An 18,468-nucleotide genomic window follows, 5' to 3' on the forward strand; every position below is an offset into this window, starting at 1 on the left:
GAGGTAGTGTTTGGTTATTCCACCAAATCCTTGTCGATCAAGGTTCCCGGCCACCTAAAATTAAAAAGGACCTGGCAGCTAGAATCCCCATCCTCTTATAAGGATGCGATGGCCGGTCCTTCGTATGCAAAGCGATTGTACCCCACACACACACACACAGAGAGAGAAGAACAGGGAAGATGTTGTCCTTTATCAGAGCCTTGGTGCTGGCGGCATGCTTGCTTCCAGTGCTCGTTAATGGGAGGACTCGACACTACAAGTTCAATGTAAGTAGTTGCCTTCCAAATCCAACCTCGGTGGCATTGTAAAGGTGCAGCCATGAAATTTGCTGACAATATGTCATGCTTCGTTGTTTCTGCATTAATAACTTCTCGATAGATCCCGACTGCGTCGCTGGTAGTGGAGAAGATGCACTATATTAATTGCATGCTTCGTTAACCTATGAGTATTACATACCCAAGTAAAACATTAAAATTAACTCTCTCTTTTTTTAAAAAAAAGACTGTTATATCTAACAATGCCCATACTTTTTGAACTTTTTCTCTAATCTTTTACCTTTTGTGACGAAAGTCTTCCACATATTCTTATTCATGACCCCACATCCGTTTTCCATAAAACTTTCCATTTTCTGAGGGGACGATCCATTATTTGGGCCGGTAGGCCAGCCCAACATCTGACCATAGTCAAAAGCTAATCATGGATCAGCTTTAATTTTAAACTACCACGGCGGGCCTTATGCAGGTGGTGATGAAAAATGCGACCCGTCTCTGCTCCACCAAACCGATCGTGACCGTGAATGGCCGATTCCCAGGCCCGACCCTGTATGCTAGAGAAGGCGATAATGTGCTCGTCAAGGTTGTCAACCATGTCAAGTACAATGTTACCATCCACTGGTGAGTACTCTTCATCCTCGTGGGGATCGAATCACAAAACGGCTCACTTAAGACAGATGATAAAAAGATTTTCCGAAGTAATGAGGCGTCGTAAATTGGGCCTGCAGGCACGGAGTGAGGCAGCTTCGGACGGGTTGGGCCGACGGGCCGGCCTACATCACTCAGTGCCCGATTCAGCCAGGCAACAGCTATGTGTACAACTTCACCATCACGGGCCAGAGGGGCACCCTCTTCTGGCATGCGCACATCCTATGGCTCAGGGTCACCGTTCACGGTGCTATCGTCATCTTGCCCAAGCTCCATGTTCCCTATCCCTTCCCCACTCCACATAAGGAGGAGGTCATCATCTTGGGTAAGTCGACACCTCGTATCATTTACGAATTATGAATCCGATCCTCCCTGATAAAATTACAATTGGCAGAAAAGAGGTCAGTTTCCCACTAATAATGGTTTCCTTGCTGCAAACTCCAGGTGAATGGTGGAAGTCGGACACGGAAGCCGTCATCAACCAGGCTCTGAAATCCGGTCTCGCACCCAATGTCTCCGATGCTCACACGATCAACGGTCATCCAGGCCCTATGTCCGCTTGTCCTGCTTCCAAAGGTAGTATGCATGCTTGGGTTTTTTTTTTGTTCTTCCCGGAAGAAGGGATTCATTCATCAGTGGCAAATGCACCTTAAGCAGTTTCGTCTGATGTGGACCTCGTTGCAGGGTTCCAGCTAAAAGTGGACAGCGGCAGGACATACATGCTGCGAATCGTCAACGCTGCTCTCAATGAGGAACTCTTCTTCAGGGTGGCCGGCCACCAGATGACCGTCGTCGAGGTCGATGCCACCTACACCAAGCCCTTCAAGACCGACACCATACTCATCACCCCGGGCCAGACCACCAACGTCCTTCTCACCGCCGATCAGGGGGCCGGCAGGTACCTGGTCACCGCCTCCCCTTTCATGGACTCCCCGATCGCGGTGGACAACCAGACCGCCATGGCCGTCGTGCACTACACCAACACCGTGGCCGCCTCCGCCCTCACCGCCATCAAACCACCACCTCAGAATGCGACCCCTGTCGCCTCCAACTTCATCGATTCCCTCCGCAGCCTAAACTCCAAGCAGTATCCCGCCAGAGTGCCATCGACGGTGGACCACTCCCTTCTCTTCACCGTGGGTCTGGGCGTCAACCCGTGCCCGACGTGCGTTAATGGGAGCCGGGTCGTGGCCGACATGAACAACGTGAGCTTCACCATGCCGACCACCGCCATCCTCCAAGCTCATTATTTCAACGTAAGTGGGGTGTTCACCGACGACTTCCCGGGCAAGCCGCCGATAGCTTTCAACTACACCGGCAGCGGCCCCAGGAACCTGGGGACCATGACCGGGACTCGGGTCTATCGCCTTCCTTTCAATTCCACCGTGCAACTGGTTCTCCAGGACACGGGGATTATCGCACCGGAGAACCACCCCATCCATCTGCACGGCTTCAATTTCTTCGCGGTCGGAAGGGGTCTCGGGAATTATAATCCAAAGAGGTCTCCCTCCAAGTTCAATCTCGTCGATCCCGTTGAAAGGAACACCATCGGAGTCCCCTCTGGGGGATGGACTGCCATAAGATTCAGGGCGGATAACCCAGGTCTGTAAAATGTTCGCAAATCATCATGTTATATCAGTTAGTGAAGGAGTTTTCAGCCTGGATATATATAATTCTTATGCTTTGCCGTGGATGCAGGTGTTTGGTTCATGCATTGCCATTTGGAGGTGCACACAACGTGGGGGCTAAAGATGGCGTTTGTGGTGGACAACGGGAAAGGGCCGAACGAGTCTCTGCTACCGCCCCCGAAAGATCTTCCACCTTGTTAGGGACGGCCCAAGCCCACCTAATAAAAATCATGCTCTCTAATTTTCTCAAGCTAGGATCGGGGGAAGAGCCAATGTCCGGAAGAGGAGTCGTTCGGTTCCGTGAGAAAGAGGGGGGACGGGAATAGTCGTAGAGGTACAAGGGTGAAATAATCTAGGACTCCTTTTTAATCTTGGAGTGCTTTTCTTTTTTCTTTTCCTTTTTTCTGGATTGATTGAATTATGTACGAATATAATTTGATCGTTGTTTGAATGCAATTGTCAACAATTTAAAGGATAATGAAAGACATTATTGACACTCATCAATGCGTAATCTTATGCTTCTTATGCGAAATCTACTTCAAACTTGGGATTATTACGAAAGAAGCATGTTTCCATGGAGATTTACGGTCTCGTGTCCAGATATATATCCTTATGTAATGATTCTAAGAAACACATCTATGCATCTTCTATCAGCAGAAAACCAAAACCATTTTGTAGCATGTTATAATTAGGTAAGTAAAAAATGCAATAAAATCCATATGAAAAATATGGTAAAAATGCAGCCTCTCCGGTTTGAGTTCAGAAATCCGGCACATGCAGTCGTGCGCCGAGAAGATGGCATGGCGGTCAAATGGGCTTTACCATCCTGTCGAACTTCCTGATGAATTTGATAGCGGAATAAGAGTTGCTTTTCTAATTTGTGGAGACGAGATATCTTGGTAATTAAGCTGATGGGTCAAAGCTCCGTTGACAAGTTTTATAATGCTGTCATCTTATGTCAGCTCGGAGCCTCGGACCATGTACTTTCCCAGCTGTCATGAGATTGGCTTTGCGACATGTATGATGGACTTGGCTTGTGGATCTCGGTGTAATGGCCGGTGTTCTAAAGTCAACTCCCGGGGCTACATACGTCATATAAAATGAAATAGCCGAACCACTTCCACGATCATGAGTCATCGACTTTAAAGCAGCATTTGGATGGGGAACGAGAGAGGGATAACTCCCCTATTCGCTCCCTTATCCAGCGGAACCATCCGTTAGACCCCGTGGAATAACCTATTCCCTTGTTACGATGCATAAGAAGATATTCCCGACACTTGAAGAATAAGTCTATTCCATATAAAAGGATGGAATAGATCATTTCCTCCCACATCATAAGCTAATTGCTATATTATCTCTCCATTTTTTTTCTTTCCACTGTTAGGTATACAAGAAAAAAGGGGAAGGTAATTTTGTCTTTGCGACAAAAATCAAAATTATCACGAATTCCAGAGCATATTAAATATAATCTATTCCCTCGCTTTATTCCCTGCAACTTAATGTCAAAAGGCACTTATCCTGCAGAATAAATCCGCCCCTTTTTACAGTCAGTGCCCCAATAACTTTTTTCATCCTCTAAATCGAAAAAAAAAGAACAACTTTTTTGTTCTCTTCAATTTTATTCCGTGACTAGACGCAACCTAATAAATCAAACCATCCTGCACATCCACTATGGGCTTGAAGTGCTGAATCGCTGTCACAAAATGGATTCTTATGATTAACGGTACGCTAGTGGACTAGTTTGAACCCAAATTGCATCAGATCTCAAACTCACTTCGTGCATTAGGGCGACAAATTGTTTCGGTGTCCACATCCCCATGAGTCCACTGGGCTTCCTCTGGAATATAGTTTTTTATATTGCGGGCCCACTTGTCGGCACGATTCTAAGATCCTTCTTTCATTACGCTAATAATAGTGGAAGGAAAGAAGAACATCATCTCTTGGTGTGAAGTGAAACAAATCGAGGAAAGCGAGCTGTTTCTATTGTTTCCCAACCAACAAGGCTCTTAATTTGGTGAGTGCGCCAAAAGTCCAACAAGCTTTTCGTGAACAAGAGGGTGTCTGTGTTTGAGTTTGCCTTTACCTTTGTCTGCGTTTATAAGAGTGGGGAGATGATGATGAGCTGGGCTTCATGGTTTTCTGATGATGGGGCAGCAACCCCACGCCCACCTTCCCCAAGTGGATCCCAACCCAATAACGAGAACAGGCTGGACCACCTCGAGTCCCCAGCCCCCCTCTAGTTGAATAGCTGGAGTGGTGGCCTCCTCCACTTAATGCACCCCCCACGGGCAAGGGGAATCTTCTCCTTTCCCCATCTTATTGGATTAGATGTGATGGTACCTTAACTCCCAGCTTAATGGATGGAATGATGTCTGTGTCCGACTCAATTAGTTTTTTTGAAACTCTGTTAATGGCAGCAGTTAGAGGTGGCAAAGATCGGCATCACCAAAAAAAAAAAAAAAATAATAAGGTCAGAGATGGCGGCAAGGAACATTGATTTAACTACTAAAATGTGATCGATCTTAAGTGCGGAAACACGGCTAGCGGAGCGCGCCAAGTGCTAACCGCCCAGGGTGCCCTGCGGGGCGCGGTGTTGCCGCGGTCTTCGGTGCCTGCTGTTGATGACCGTCCATTTTTTTTTTGATGGCGACTGCAGCACTGAAATCCTGCACCGCAGGGGATCCGCGCTCGAACGTGACACTTTGGCCGTCCCCAGTGTGCGGAAAACCAAAGATTCTTTTCCATTTATGGAAACAAGGTAGGGCCCACTCCTGCCATTTTGCTGCATCACGCACATGGTTTCCTGACCGTTCGTTAACGAGAGGGTCGCTAAAGAACAACGAATTTAGAGACCACGGGCTTCACGCCCTTTAACCTATTCACCCGGGCCTCGCAATTACCGGTGGGGATGGGACGGGACGGCATTCAAATCGCCCAGTTCCTGTATTAAGTTCGATCTGGACGACCGGAGATTCATGATCAGAATCATTAAATGCGATCATCGCGGCTGGATCTCCGATCATCCGATGTATACTTCTATCGATACCTAGAATTGGAAAAATATGACCTCATAATGGTTACGGTTAGACCTACCATTCTAAATATTAAATGGATTCTCTGACTCGAAAGCCACGCGGTGAACTTGCAAGTTGGGCGGATGCCATCGCGGGCCCTATTCAGATTATTATAACCAGTTTTCATAATTAATAAATAAATAAAACACCAACGGCCCTATAAAGATTTTTATGATTATAATTTAATAAATAAATAAATAAATAAATACGTTTTGTTTGGCATTTTGTTTCCTTTTCTCCATAAAAAAAAAAAAATCTGACCCAGTTTCATATACAGGTACAAATTTCCATAACCTTTCCTTTTCTTTGTTATAAGTAAATAAAGACCAAAGCAGAATGGCGGCCAATGGTGCCTGCAAAGGACACAAACTCATCTTTAGCAAAAAAAAAAAAAAAAAAAGAGGACGCAAACTCATTAATGTTCTTGGTCATGGTTTTGACGCTTCCTTTCATTATTATGTACTTCACTAGCACATGACTATATTGTTAATCGTCTGATAATTCTGCTGTACACATGACTATAAAGATTTATTTTATATCAAATAAAACCCACCTTATTAAAATTAGGTTGGATTGAATACATAAAGAGATAGGGCAAATTGCCATATATATCTGCTGATCTTGTAAAAAATAGTTGGTCTGCGTGATATAAGTTCTCCTGTATTCATCATGTTTTTCCAAAGTGTTTGGGTTGATTTATTTGTTGAAGTTTTTTTTTTTTTAAGGTAAAGATTGATTTGTTGAAGCTCATAGGCTCTCCTATAGCAAAACTTGTCCAGGTTGAACTCCACATGTTCGAACTATGGGGTTCTCAACTTTTCATGTTTGAGAGCATTGGGACGGGCTCCAACCAAATTAGGAACCCAAAAAATGGCGATTAATATTAAAATCATGATGTGGTGTCTACGTTTAGCTCAAAAAAAAAACAAAATTAAGGTGTTATCTTTCAACTAAAAAGACTTAATCATAAGACCAACGAGCTAAGCATGTGATCTTACCACCCTGAGAAATAAAAAAATATCTTTTTATTGATTCTAGATTATATACCTGATGTTTTAATTCCATACATAAAAATTATTATATTGTAATCTCGAACTTACATATTTTGTTAGGTCAAAAATGTGCAATGGCATGGCTCATTGCTCATGTAAATCTGAACCATTTGAATTCACAAAGCTTTTTTTTTTTTTTTTTGCAGTTATTGTATTTTGTAGGTGTTGAATTATATTTTAGGGCCCATAAGTGTATAAATATTTGGCACAACAATTCCAAATGCCACGTTACTTGCAAGAGATCCAATTATTTGTATGTTTCGAAACCACTTAATCTATATCCGCAATCATATTTTGTAATTTATGTATAATTGCCATGAATCCTTATGCTTGCATCTAATGCAGATTATATTTGAATATTTTAAACCTAAAAATCCTGAATTTATCTATTTATTCATACATTTTAGATTTTGAAAATTAGAACTTTCTTTCAAAGGTATTGATTGTTCAAATGAAAAAGATTTAACATAAAAATTGTGACAAGAAAAGTTTGAATTGCAAAAATTACTAAAAGAAGTAAAAAAATTCAATTTCATTACTAAAGAAAGTTTTAGATATATATAAATAATTAATATTTATAATAGTTATTATAATTTTAAAAATTATAAATATAATGATTGTAGGATATTTTATCCTTGTTCAAAATTGAATTCCAGCAATTGCAACATCTTTCAACTTAAAGGAGGTTAAGCATTTAAATTTTGAAATACTTTTTTTCATAATAGGTGACGTAGGCAAACTGCGAGGACCCGAGCCAAAACGTCCAAATCTTCTGAGCGATGCACGGAACAAACTTCGCTAATCCACTCTTCCGTCCTTCATTAAATTTTATCGAACAAAGGACAAACATAAGAGCTTTCATTAATGGAGGCATCTTGTCATATTGGTGGGGAGGCCAAAAATAGGTGGGGAGAAGGGACAGTAGTGATGAGGAAGTTGAAATGCTTGTCCAAGCGATAAAAAAAAAAGAAAAAGTGATGATTATTTGAGCCAATATAAAATAAAAATTTAAAAAAATTATATAATGTTGCATGATACTTCAATTTCTACAAATAATTTGCTCTCCAGCTCAGTTAATGGGAGAATTGTAGATGTGCTCAGTTAAACAATAATAATTGTTAGTTATAATTAGTCTAGTCATCCACGAAAAGGAAATTAGTTTTATCTTTCCAAAATAACATGAGACTGGAGATTTATTTAACCGAAATAATATATAGTTAATCTTCGAAAGAAAGGAAATAATTTTTATCTTTCATAAAATAATATGAGGATTTGAGATTTATTTAACCAAAATAATATATACTCAGTCTTCGGAGCAAGCGGTTTGATGATCGTCCGCCAGTCTGCATGTAAAGAAACCGCGGGGAGAATCTGTGGATGAGTGGCCACAAACTCCTCGACGGCCCAATCGCAGCCTTCCTTCCCTCCTTTCCACTTTCTTTGTTTTTAGATCTCCAAACAAGATAAAAACAATAAAATAAAGAGACGGTGGAGAGGAATAGATCGGGGTTTGGATCCCTTCCTTCCTTGCATCCCCCACCCCTATTTTTTCCCCTTCTTTCCTTCTTTCTGCTCCCTTTATACATCCAAAGATTGCTCTTGCGCCTCCTTTTTTCGCTTCTTCTCCTCGGATTCACATCCAAAGTTGGGTCTATACCCTCTTGGCTACTCGATTGCTGCTGCTCTCTGGTCTTTTACCCTGATCGAATTCTCTCTGCTGGTGGGTGGTCCGGGGGTTTGCAGGGGTTTTGGGTTCGCGTTCTTCTTGAATAGGTACTCCGTGGGAGCTTTAGGTTCATGTTTTGGACTTGAAATTTTGGGTTTTTTGTCCTTGTAATCCATCGATGGTTGAGACTCTCTCCTTGTTTTCAGTAAAAGAAATGTTCTTGAATTGAGTATTCGATTGATTTCTGATCGAGGTCTATCCTTTGCAGAATTTGTTTATAGATTCTCTTTAGTTTCGGAAGGGTGGGTTATCTGTTCCGATTCCTTCGGGAAAAACTATAACTTTCCCCCGTTGCTTCCACTGGATCTGCCCTCTGTGTGCTCTGCTATCGGAGAATCCGTCCAAGGTTTGATTTTGAGTAGATAAACGATCAGAAGACCTGGAAATGGTGACGAACTCTTGGATGGAAGTTCTCACCCCAAGGGCCCCGTACTTCCCCAACTCAAGTTGGCTTCCCGGCCCGAAGAGGAGCGGGGCTTGGACCCAAGAGGAGAACAAGCGCTTCGAGGATGCCCTAGCGCGCTTCGACAGGGACACCCCCGACCGATGGGAGAGGGTGGCGGCCATGATCCCGGGGAAGTCGGTGCGGGATATCATCTCCCATTACAAGGACTTGGAGGACGACGTGAGCCACATAGAAGCTGGGCTGATCCCGTTTCCTGGCTACAGCTCTTCGTCTTTTACGTTGGATTGGGAGAACAGCCATGGGTATGAACGGTTGAAGCCATCCTACTGCGTCGGCGGGAAGAGGTCAGGAGGGAGGCCGGATCAGGAGAGGAAGAAAGGAGTCCCTTGGACTGAAGAGGAGCACAAGTAAACTCCCGTTTAAACCCCGTTTGTCATGGCATTTTAACATGATTGCATGTGTTTGAGAAGATTATACCATGTACATCATCATCTTTAATTATTATTTCTTTTTTTTTGGAAACTAAAATGATGTGATCTTGCAGATGCTGCCCTTGTTTTGATAATTTACTAATGTGCATTTAAGTATCCATCTATGTTTTGATCTGGATGCAGGAAGTAGTCCTTAAGAGGGACAATGGGATTTTTACGTTTGATGTTAGTTCTGATACTAGCTTAGTTTGTTTCTGGGATCATATTTGCTGATGGTGAAAAATTTTGCTTGGCAGGCTATTTCTACTGGGTCTCCAGAAATATGGGAAAGGGGATTGGAGAAACATATCACGCAATTTTGTCACCACCAGGACGCCTACCCAAGTGGCTAGCCATGCACAAAAGTATTTCATCAGGCTCAATTCAGGTGGAAAAGATAAGAGGAGGTCCAGCATCCATGACATCACGACGGTCAACTTGCTGAACAATGGGCCTCCTTCACCATCTCAGGCATCCATGCTTGCCAAGCGATCGAGTTCTGCTGCTACCACTGGAATCTCTGACCAGTTCTCGGTCATAGTCGATTCAAATCAGCCTAATGAAGCAGCTGCTGTCTTTAGCCCATCGGCACATGGTAATCCATTCATGCACCCACCTTATGAAATTACTTCATATGGGATGAAATTACCAGCTCAAAATTCTCAAAGGGGCATCCTTCAAGATTCAATGGTTGCAGACCATAGTATGCTATTTCAAATGCACCCTCATGGATAAGAAAATGGAGAATGTGCACTCCTGTAGACAATAATTGTCTATGGACATCTTTTGGGTGGGGAGTGGGGAGGGGATGGGGTTACTTGGATCATTAAATTCAGGCCTTTTGGGGCTGAAATGGAATGATAGAGTATGTATTTCCAATGCTGTCAATATGTCAATACTGTGATATTTTCGTAGATGGGCCTTATGATTTTTCTTTTTCTTCTTTGTATAATTTGCCATTCTAAGGTACAGAACTCAAGAATATAATGGCATCAAGACATTCACTTGATGTCGCATTGCCATCTGATAGTCTTAGCTTAGAATGCTCCATGCTCGTGTAGGTATCATACCCCTTATGAAGACTTCTCTTGGTTAAGTGCTTAGTTTCCAAGAGATCTGCATAGGAGTATTATGGCAGCCTTTCCTGTTCGGGTGCTGGCCAGAAGAAGCTAGCTTCAGATTCGTGGAGAATGTGCATACTTCATGGTACGATTGTTGAGGTACGAATTGGAGGCCTATGTCATGTTGCTTGCTTGTTGTCTCTCAGATGTTTTAAGCGGATCTGTATGTAAGCTGTTGTGGTATAAAGATAGACTGGAAAGTCCAGAGTCAAATGATTTAGCTGTCTATGTTAGTATTTCTTATTTCATCTGTCATATGTATTTGCAGCAGTCATGGCTTATTGACCTTTGTCACATTGTTATGTAGTTTGAGCTTTACACGGCATCTTCCTCTCACTGGCTCTTTTATAAACAATATTCAAAACAATGGATAAATACCTTTTCTGGTAAAAGATGTGTCCGAGTCTCCGCAGATTTTTACTGCTGTATCCATTTTATCCTGCAGAGTAGTTACTAATTTGTGGAATACTTCCAATTCTCTATTCATTGTTTGCAGTAACCCTCAACTGGAGTTCTACGGCAATGATATCCTGTTCAATTTACACTTTATATGAGGTTTTGTGCAAATGTGGAGGCTCTGACCCCAAATGCTAAACTAGTTTATGCGTGTCATGTGCATTGCTCAACTTGTCTTAGTCACACTCAGAGAGTATTCCCTTGTGCATCCACTTAATGCTTCTGGTTGCTCTCTTTGGATGGAATTTGACCCTCATGCAGAGATTCTGTCTCCATAGTCTTTAGGTTTACTGTTTTAATCCTCTAATATGACATTGTTGACTGAGCTCGACCATTAAAAATAGTTGGTGCTGAGTCTGCATTCCACTTGATAAGCATCTCATGCTTCATCCATTCTCCTTTCCCTGGTTCCGCTCTTTATCCTCTTCAGGAAGGCACCCTAGGACATAGGTTGATCTCTTGTATAGAAGTGGATGAACACACACAAGATATTACTCCGGTTGTCTGTTGTTTCATTTTTGCCTCTAGCTAAAATGCATCAAATCTCTATGCAGCCTATCTTATCATCCGAGTATGTAATTTAGTGCCAAAGAATGTATGTTTGTTATGGGTTAATCCATGGTTTGTGGGCCTCAAATGTTCTCTCAACTCTTTCTGAACTGGAATCTTAATCTAATTAATTACATGCTTTCCTTGAGCAGACGGCAAGAGTATCTTGGTATAATGTATACTGTACCTAATGATGGAAAGCTACATGGGACAATTAATTAGTGAACCTCATGCTGCACTTTATGATTTGAAATCTTTCTTTTACCAACTTTCCTTGTTATGCGGTCGGGAAGTTGGTCTTAAGAAGCTAAGAACCTTAAGCCTAAATCCATATTATTGTGGGTCAAGTGGAGCAGGTGAACTCGAGCTGAGTGAAATCCTACTAGATGCAGCATCCAACATTCTGTCGATTTGTCATCATCCAATTTACTAATCGCCCGTTGTTTACCTGTGGATTTGCATGCCTGAGGAGGGTCATATGCATCATCTCTGCTTGCCAACCCAAGTCTTCCTATCGGCTCCGCTGAGCTTTTGACTTTGAGTGAATGTTGATTCCACCATATTATCTTACAGAATAGTTGCTTCCTACTGTCGGCAATTCTTAATTGACTTGGCTGTTTTAACAGCGACAACGAGAATAAAGTAGAGCCTCTTGCTGCTGTGGATGTGGTGATGGTGGTGGTTGGTGTTTCTTTTCTTCCATATTTTTTTCTCCCATTTTTAGCAGCTGGCACTGCTTTCGCTGCTGAAACTGCCATTGCTGCTGTGGCTGCGACCATCAGGAAGAATGGTGCCTGGGCGAGCGAGTCACTTGCAAATTATTTAGGCCCCACACTTTGGGCAATAAAAAGGAGGATTCAATGCAACATGAGCAAAGTGGTCTTCCCTGTTCCCTCTGCAACCTAAATGACAAAACTGGCCACTCTTTTTGGAAAGATGCTGCATCCTTTTCTGCAACTTGCATTAGAAAAGCACTTCGCTCCACTTTATTCTAGCTTTGATCGGCCATTACGACGTATGCGGTCCAACACCTTTATACTTTTGAACATCGTGTCCTAACTTTCCGTTTTATTCTGATTCCGAGCCCTTCAAATGGGTTTCGCCAGTCGTATATGATTGAGGATTTAAGGCTGGAGCGCAGGTACGCAAGGTTCCCTGCTTTCTTCATTGGCCACTAAGAGAAATCTGGTGACTCCTACTTCATAGGTTTACTACTCATCACCATAAACCAAGGTTTGAGATGCATGAAATTTTTAACCATCCAGTACGTGGTATCTCAACTTGTACAAATATCAACTACAAATTAAAATCGCCAAGAAGCATGCATCCAAATGGAAAAAAGGGTTTGTTAAACTGATGAAGCGACTGATACAATCGACAGGCACGAACTTGTGTATGATTAATTAGAAGACAAACACAATCAGCTCAGAGACAATTCGAGATCTTACAGCAGAAGGCCAGTATTTAATTGTGTTACTTATAACGCAAACTATTACAGAAATTTGTTGCCAACTACCATTTTGACAACCCAAATTCAAGTGAAAACAGGGGGTCATACGTCGACAGATGCACAGCATCCGTTTGCGACATATTTGTTTAAACCATGTCGCTGCAGCTCACCCTCCCTCAAACTCATGATCTGGAAGCAGAATCTAAGTCGTTCCCCCTATGTCGCCAAGCGGCATTCAGAGCATCCATCTCCAACAGTTTTGGCTCAAAACTGAAAGGCCTTCCAGATATCACAATCATCGAAGTGGTAACTTTCCTAGCTACTGGCGATGTCATGTCAGAACCATTAAAAGGGATACCGAGCTCCGATTTGTCTCCAAAAGATTCTGCACAGGGAACCACCTCAATGGCGACACTGCAAATGAGAATGGTTGATGCACAAAGGCAGTTATTGATGATAATTCCTCATATATTACTCTTGTTTTCTCTCCTATTGTTTCTCTTTAGCTTATATATAGAATAGTTTTGCCTGAAAAAAAAAAAAATTAGATCATCCTTTTGGGCACTGCTTGTTGCTACTATCAGCAGAAAAAGGAGAAAAAAAAAGTCAATGAGAACCAAATGACAAAAGGAGACAGGTTTACAATAAGTCATGGACAATATTCCAAAAATTAACTGAGCATGACTGGAATTTACTTATCTCTCCGCTACTTATTGTAATGTCCGGGCCCACAACCTACTAGGCCCAATAGAAAAATAGGCCCAGTTAAGGGTTGGGCCCAAATTTTACTGTAGCAAGTATAATGATTATTATAAAAAAAAAAAATCATACTGTAGCCAGTACGAAGGGATAAGACCGACAGGGAAGGGTGACCCCCACCCCTGCTGGCAGCCGATGCCGGCGCACCGGAGACAGGGGGGACGGCGGCCATTCCCGGAGAGGGGAGGCATGGAACGGATGGGACCTCTCAGAGGGGGGGGTCTCATCTTCTAAACCACTATTTAAGTCCCTGCCGGCAACCCTAAGTCGGAGGCCCCCAAGAACACTGAAAGAGAGAGAGTCGAAGCCCTGGAGCCTAAGGCGGAAGAGCCCTGAAGCTCCAAGAGGAAGGAGGGACTACGAGGGGGAGGAACGGCCCAACGGTAACCAGCAAAAATCCAGGTAAGTGGCCCTTAGGTTAAATAATAAAATTTTAGGAGTGGAGATACCCCTCTGTAGGGTATTCTCCCCTCTGATGAAACAGAGGGGAGGAGACTGGCACAGAGAGAGAGAAGGAGACCGGCACGGGAGAGAAGAACAGGAGGAGGGCCGTGGGCCGGACCCACAGGCTGCGGGCCGGACCAACAGGCCGCGGGCCGGCCTGAGAACGGCCCAAGCCGAGCCCACGCCACCCGGGCCGAGCCCAGCCGGACTCGGCCTGCGGGTGACAGGCCCCGGCCGTGGCTGCCCTAGGGCTGAGGGGCAGCCAAGGGCCGCCGGGTCTGCCGTGCCGGCGACCAACGCGGCCTCAAGGCCGCCAGCCTCAGCCGAGCCCCACCTCTCCGCCGGCCGAGAGGTGGTGGCGAGACTCCCACAAAAAAAAAAAAAAAAAAAAAAAGAAGAAAACGGAAGAGGAAGAAGAACAAAGTAAAGAAAAAAAAAAAGAGGGGGCACTTACCGCGGACCACGGCCTTACCTCGCCGTGGTCGGAGCCGGAGAAGTTCTCCCGGAGGAGATCGGCCTCGATCCCACCTCCCGGCTCTTCTCCTCTCCTCCGGCATCACTTCGAAGGAGAGGGAAAGGGCCGGCCTCCCACCGTCGCCGCCCCGAAGGGGAAGCACCACTCCGGGCTGGTAGATCTGGCCGGGGAGGGTTCGGTGAAGGTCGGAAGGAGGAGGAGGCGGCAGATCCGGCCGGAGGAGAAGAAGAAGGCCACAGATCTGGCCGGAGGAGAAGAAGGGGAGCCGGAGAAGAGGGCCGGAAGCATGGGCTTCGGTAGAGACAAAGAAGAGAAGAGGGAAAGAGAGGGAGTGACCGAGAGGGGGAAGGCCACAGATCTGGCCGGAGGAGAAGAAGGGGAGCCGGAGGGCCGGCCGGAGGTATGGTTTCGGTGGAGACGACGGAGAGAAAAGAGAGAGAGAGAGAGAGAGAGAGAGAGAGAGAGCGGCCGGATGAGGGAGAGGGGGTCGGGAAGGTGAAGAGGCGGAAGCCTCTGGAAGGGGGGAGAAAGAACCCAATAACGGGTTCGCGGGTCGGATCCGAATCCGAACCCGCAACCCGTTAAGCCCAAAGAAAAAAAAAAAAGAAAAAAAAAAGAAAAAGAAAAAGAAAAAAAAAAAAGAGGGAAAGGGTTTAGCCAAATTTGACTAAACCCGAGCCCAAGCAAATTGGGCTAAGTCTGGACAAGCCAGACTATAAATTAAACCAAAATTAAACCCAATTAAGCTGGGAATTAAGCTTAGGCCAATCGGAAGGCCAATTAAGACTTATGAGCCCAGCCAAGACCCCAATACAGAGGAATTAGTCTTGGGCTAAATTTCAGGTAGAAAAGAAAATAATATATTGTTATTATGACAAAAATCCAGGTGACTTAGGACTCGTCACCAGGACGCAGGAGACCTAGGAGAAAGGCGAATCACTGTAAGTAACCTGTCCTAATCCTGTTATGGATCATATTATGTTATTAATGTTTCCTAAGCATTTATTTTAAGTATATATGTTTCATGCCTGATATGTTACAATGCATAAGTAACTTGCATGATCCCAGAAGCTATGGCTATGTATGCGACATGATGATACTGATATTTTAATCATGCATGTAAGTTTATAAAGTCTTAGTTAGCCAAGAGGCACTGTAACGGGCTCAAAGATGCTACTGATCGAATGCAACTGAGCTGGCCTTGCTAGTGGCCGAGAATAACTTCGCTGGCCTTGCTAGTGGCCGAGAATGACTAGCTGGCCCCGCCAGTGGCCGAATGGACTTCGTAGTAGCATCCGAGAGAAAAAGGACCACGGCATGCTGGGGGCACGGTTTCATATGCATATTTTATGAAAAATTTTGTGATTTGCACTACTGCTTTGTTTAAATTGCATACTTATTATGCCAGGATGATTTTTAGATAAACATGCATGTCAGCTTCTCAAAACCCTGATTTACATGTTTAGTCTACTGGTTGATCCGGTAGGATTATGCAGGATTACTTACTGAGCCGTGTAGCTCACATCTGTTTATGTTTCGCTTTCTTTCAGATCCTCACCAGTGATCGCCATCAGACATGTTTTTATTTTGTTACAGAGCTTCGTATTTTTGGAGAAGCTTATATACTTCTGTACATATGAATAGCCTAGAAGTTCTGTATTTTTGGTTTTCAAACTTGAAGGTTGTACTGCAAACTTTTAATATATATTGTTGCTGGTGGTCCAAACCGTGAACGATTGGCACTGCGGTGTGAACGGGGTTCCGTCTGAGTTGTCTTGGTTGGCGTTGGCTGCGCTCCACCTTCCGCCAAGAAACCTGCAAACAAGCCTTGCACCACCACCAGGGTGGTGATGGCCCTCCGACGGTCAAGTCAGAGGAGATTGGAGGAGGAGGAGAGGTGATAATTGCAAGTAAGAGAGTGCTCTGGGAGATATTGCTCACCTCCCCCCTTTCTCCCCCCAGCCGCATATATACCTGGCTGGGGGGTCTCTCAGGGGGGTTCGTTATCGTGGGGCACGATGGTGTGGCCACTGACATGGCCGTTACAGGGCGTCGTGGAGCAGCACCGGGTACGGCCACGTCAGGGCATAGTGGGGCTCCGCTTTGTACGGCTGATGCAGGAGATCGTGGAGCAGCATCGGATACGGCCGTTGCAGGGAGTAGTGGAGCAGGAGGCCGCGGCGTGCCTCTGGGGAATAGCCTGTCATTATCAAGAGATCTCCGACTCGGGGTCGGATTGCTGGATCAAAGGGCAGCCGACTCGGGGTCGGGCTGCGGAGCCGAGGATATCCGACTCGGGGTCGGATTGCTGGATCAAAGGGCAGCCGACTCGGGGTCGGGCTGCGGAGCCGAGGATGTCTGACTTGGGGTCGGAGCGCTGGATCAAAGGGCAGCCGTAGTCTTCCTGGGCGCGCGTGCCGGTCACGTGGGGCATGGCGGCTTATTTCCCCCGTAACAGTAGCCCCCCACTTCCGAGCCTGGAACCAGAAGGGGAACAGGTGAAGGGAGTGATGTTTCGGGATTGCCGCCGTTCCTCGGAGAGGCGCGCGCGCTTCGAGCTCCCCGCTCTTTTTATGGCGTATGGCGGTTATTGCTGACCCGGCAGTCTGAGGATTTCGGCGGACATCCTTCCTTAATGGTGTCGATTCGCCTTTGGGGCGCGAGCGACCCTTCGGCAGCCAGGCGTCCTCTGGCGTCATTGAGGCGTCACTTGCCTTTCCGCCTATTTAATCGGGGGCCTTTCCCCGTCCGTCTTCTTCTTTACAGATATTTTCAAGTTTCCCCTTTGCGCTGCTGTTGCTGCCGTCGGACTGTTCGCTCGTTTCTCCTTTGGCGCTCTCGGAGCCGCTCTTACCTCTTTTCCGGTGAGTTTTCCCCATTCTTCAGCTTAGGGCTCTCCATACTTTCCCCTCTTATACTAGTGTACTCCAGTCGCTCCGGTCTTTCCCCCCTTCCTGTCCCCGTCCTGACCGTAGGTTTATTGGCCATTAGGAATGGGCGAAGTGAGGGCAGACCAAATTAAGTCGGAGCTGGTCGCCACAGACTTAGACAGACTCGTGGCTCGGTACCACCTTCCCGAGGCCTGCAACGCCACGCTCCCGGGGCCTGAGGAGAGGATGTCCCATCCTCCTCCAGGGAAGATTGCCATCAATGAGGGCATTCTCTAGGCCGGGTTCCGCTTTCCCCCTTCGGACTTGGTCATGCAGGTGCTACGGGGTTTAAGAGTGGCACCGACGCAACTGGTGCCGAACTCGTGGCGGGCCCTGACGGTCTTCCAGGTTCTCTGCCGTATGCACGAGATCCCCGCCACCCTGAATGTTTTTTGGGAGTTCTACAGCCTGAGCGGCCACCCCCAGGACAAAGGGTGGTGGTGCTTCGCAGCGCGGCGAGGATGCGGCCTTGTCAAGGAGGCTCCTACCTCCATTCACAAATGGAAGGAGCGCTTCTTTTTTTGTTGATGCAGATCCCTCTTGGGAAATCAGGGCGACCTGGGAGACCCCGATGAAGTCTCCGATCGGCCTATCGAGACTGTCAAGGGAGGAGTCCGATGGCTTGGCCGCCTTGAAGGGGTTGGTTGCCGAGGGCCAGCTCCCCCCGGTGGCCCGCCTTATTTCCGAGGATACTTTGGTGAATGTCGGTCTGAGCTCGGTTCCCACCGACCGTGAGTCCGCCACCGATTCTTTCTTGACTTTTTCCCTTCTTTCGTCCCGTTCTTTCCTTTGATTTCTCCGTCTCCGACTATCCCGTCCTTTTTGCAGAGATCGACGACGTCATGCGGTCGGTGAAGACAAAGGCTGTTGGTAGGGCGTCCCTGCTGGAAGCAGCCCAGAGGAGGAAACGAGCTCTTCCGAGCGGGGCCCCACCGGCGAAGAGGTCCCGTAAGGAGGTGCCTCCGACGCCGACCGACGAGTCCGGGCCCACCGATCAGGGAGACGTCG

The 18,468-nt window shown here is 45.7% G+C and overlaps 2 protein-coding genes across 4 annotated transcripts; both read left to right on the top strand.

Annotated features, from left to right (window-relative positions):
* The first annotated feature begins 132 nt into the window (after positions 1-132).
* Positions 133-3,052, top strand: LOC120110323 (laccase-22-like). The gene is made up of 6 exons (XM_039125113.1): positions 133-266; positions 742-893; positions 1,001-1,245; positions 1,365-1,496; positions 1,605-2,522; positions 2,619-3,052. The coding sequence occupies exons 1-6, from the start codon at positions 180-182 to the stop codon at positions 2,747-2,749; spliced, it is 1,665 nt and encodes a 554-aa protein (XP_038981041.1). The 5' UTR covers positions 133-179; the 3' UTR covers positions 2,750-3,052.
* Positions 3,053-8,007: 4,955 nt separating this feature from the next.
* Positions 8,008-10,825, top strand: LOC103704058 (transcription factor DIVARICATA). Of its 3 annotated transcripts, none has more exons than XM_039125115.1 (3): positions 8,008-8,447; positions 8,609-9,213; positions 9,534-10,789. In XM_039125115.1, the coding sequence occupies exons 2-3, from the start codon at positions 8,786-8,788 to the stop codon at positions 10,009-10,011; spliced, it is 906 nt and encodes a 301-aa protein (XP_038981043.1). In that variant the 5' UTR covers positions 8,008-8,447; positions 8,609-8,785; the 3' UTR covers positions 10,012-10,789. The 3 variants fall into 3 exon arrangements, with proteins under 3 accessions (XP_038981043.1, XP_038981042.1, XP_008785421.1); XM_008787199.4 differs by having other exon boundaries at positions 8,010-9,213; positions 9,534-9,871; positions 10,338-10,825; XM_039125114.1 differs by having other exon boundaries at positions 8,008-9,213.
* The last annotated feature ends 7,643 nt before the right edge of the window (positions 10,826-18,468 follow it).

This window comes from Phoenix dactylifera, chromosome 3 (assembly GCF_009389715.1).
Source record: "Phoenix dactylifera cultivar Barhee BC4 chromosome 3, palm_55x_up_171113_PBpolish2nd_filt_p, whole genome shotgun sequence".
Lineage (NCBI taxonomy): Eukaryota > Viridiplantae > Streptophyta > Magnoliopsida > Arecales > Arecaceae > Phoenix > Phoenix dactylifera.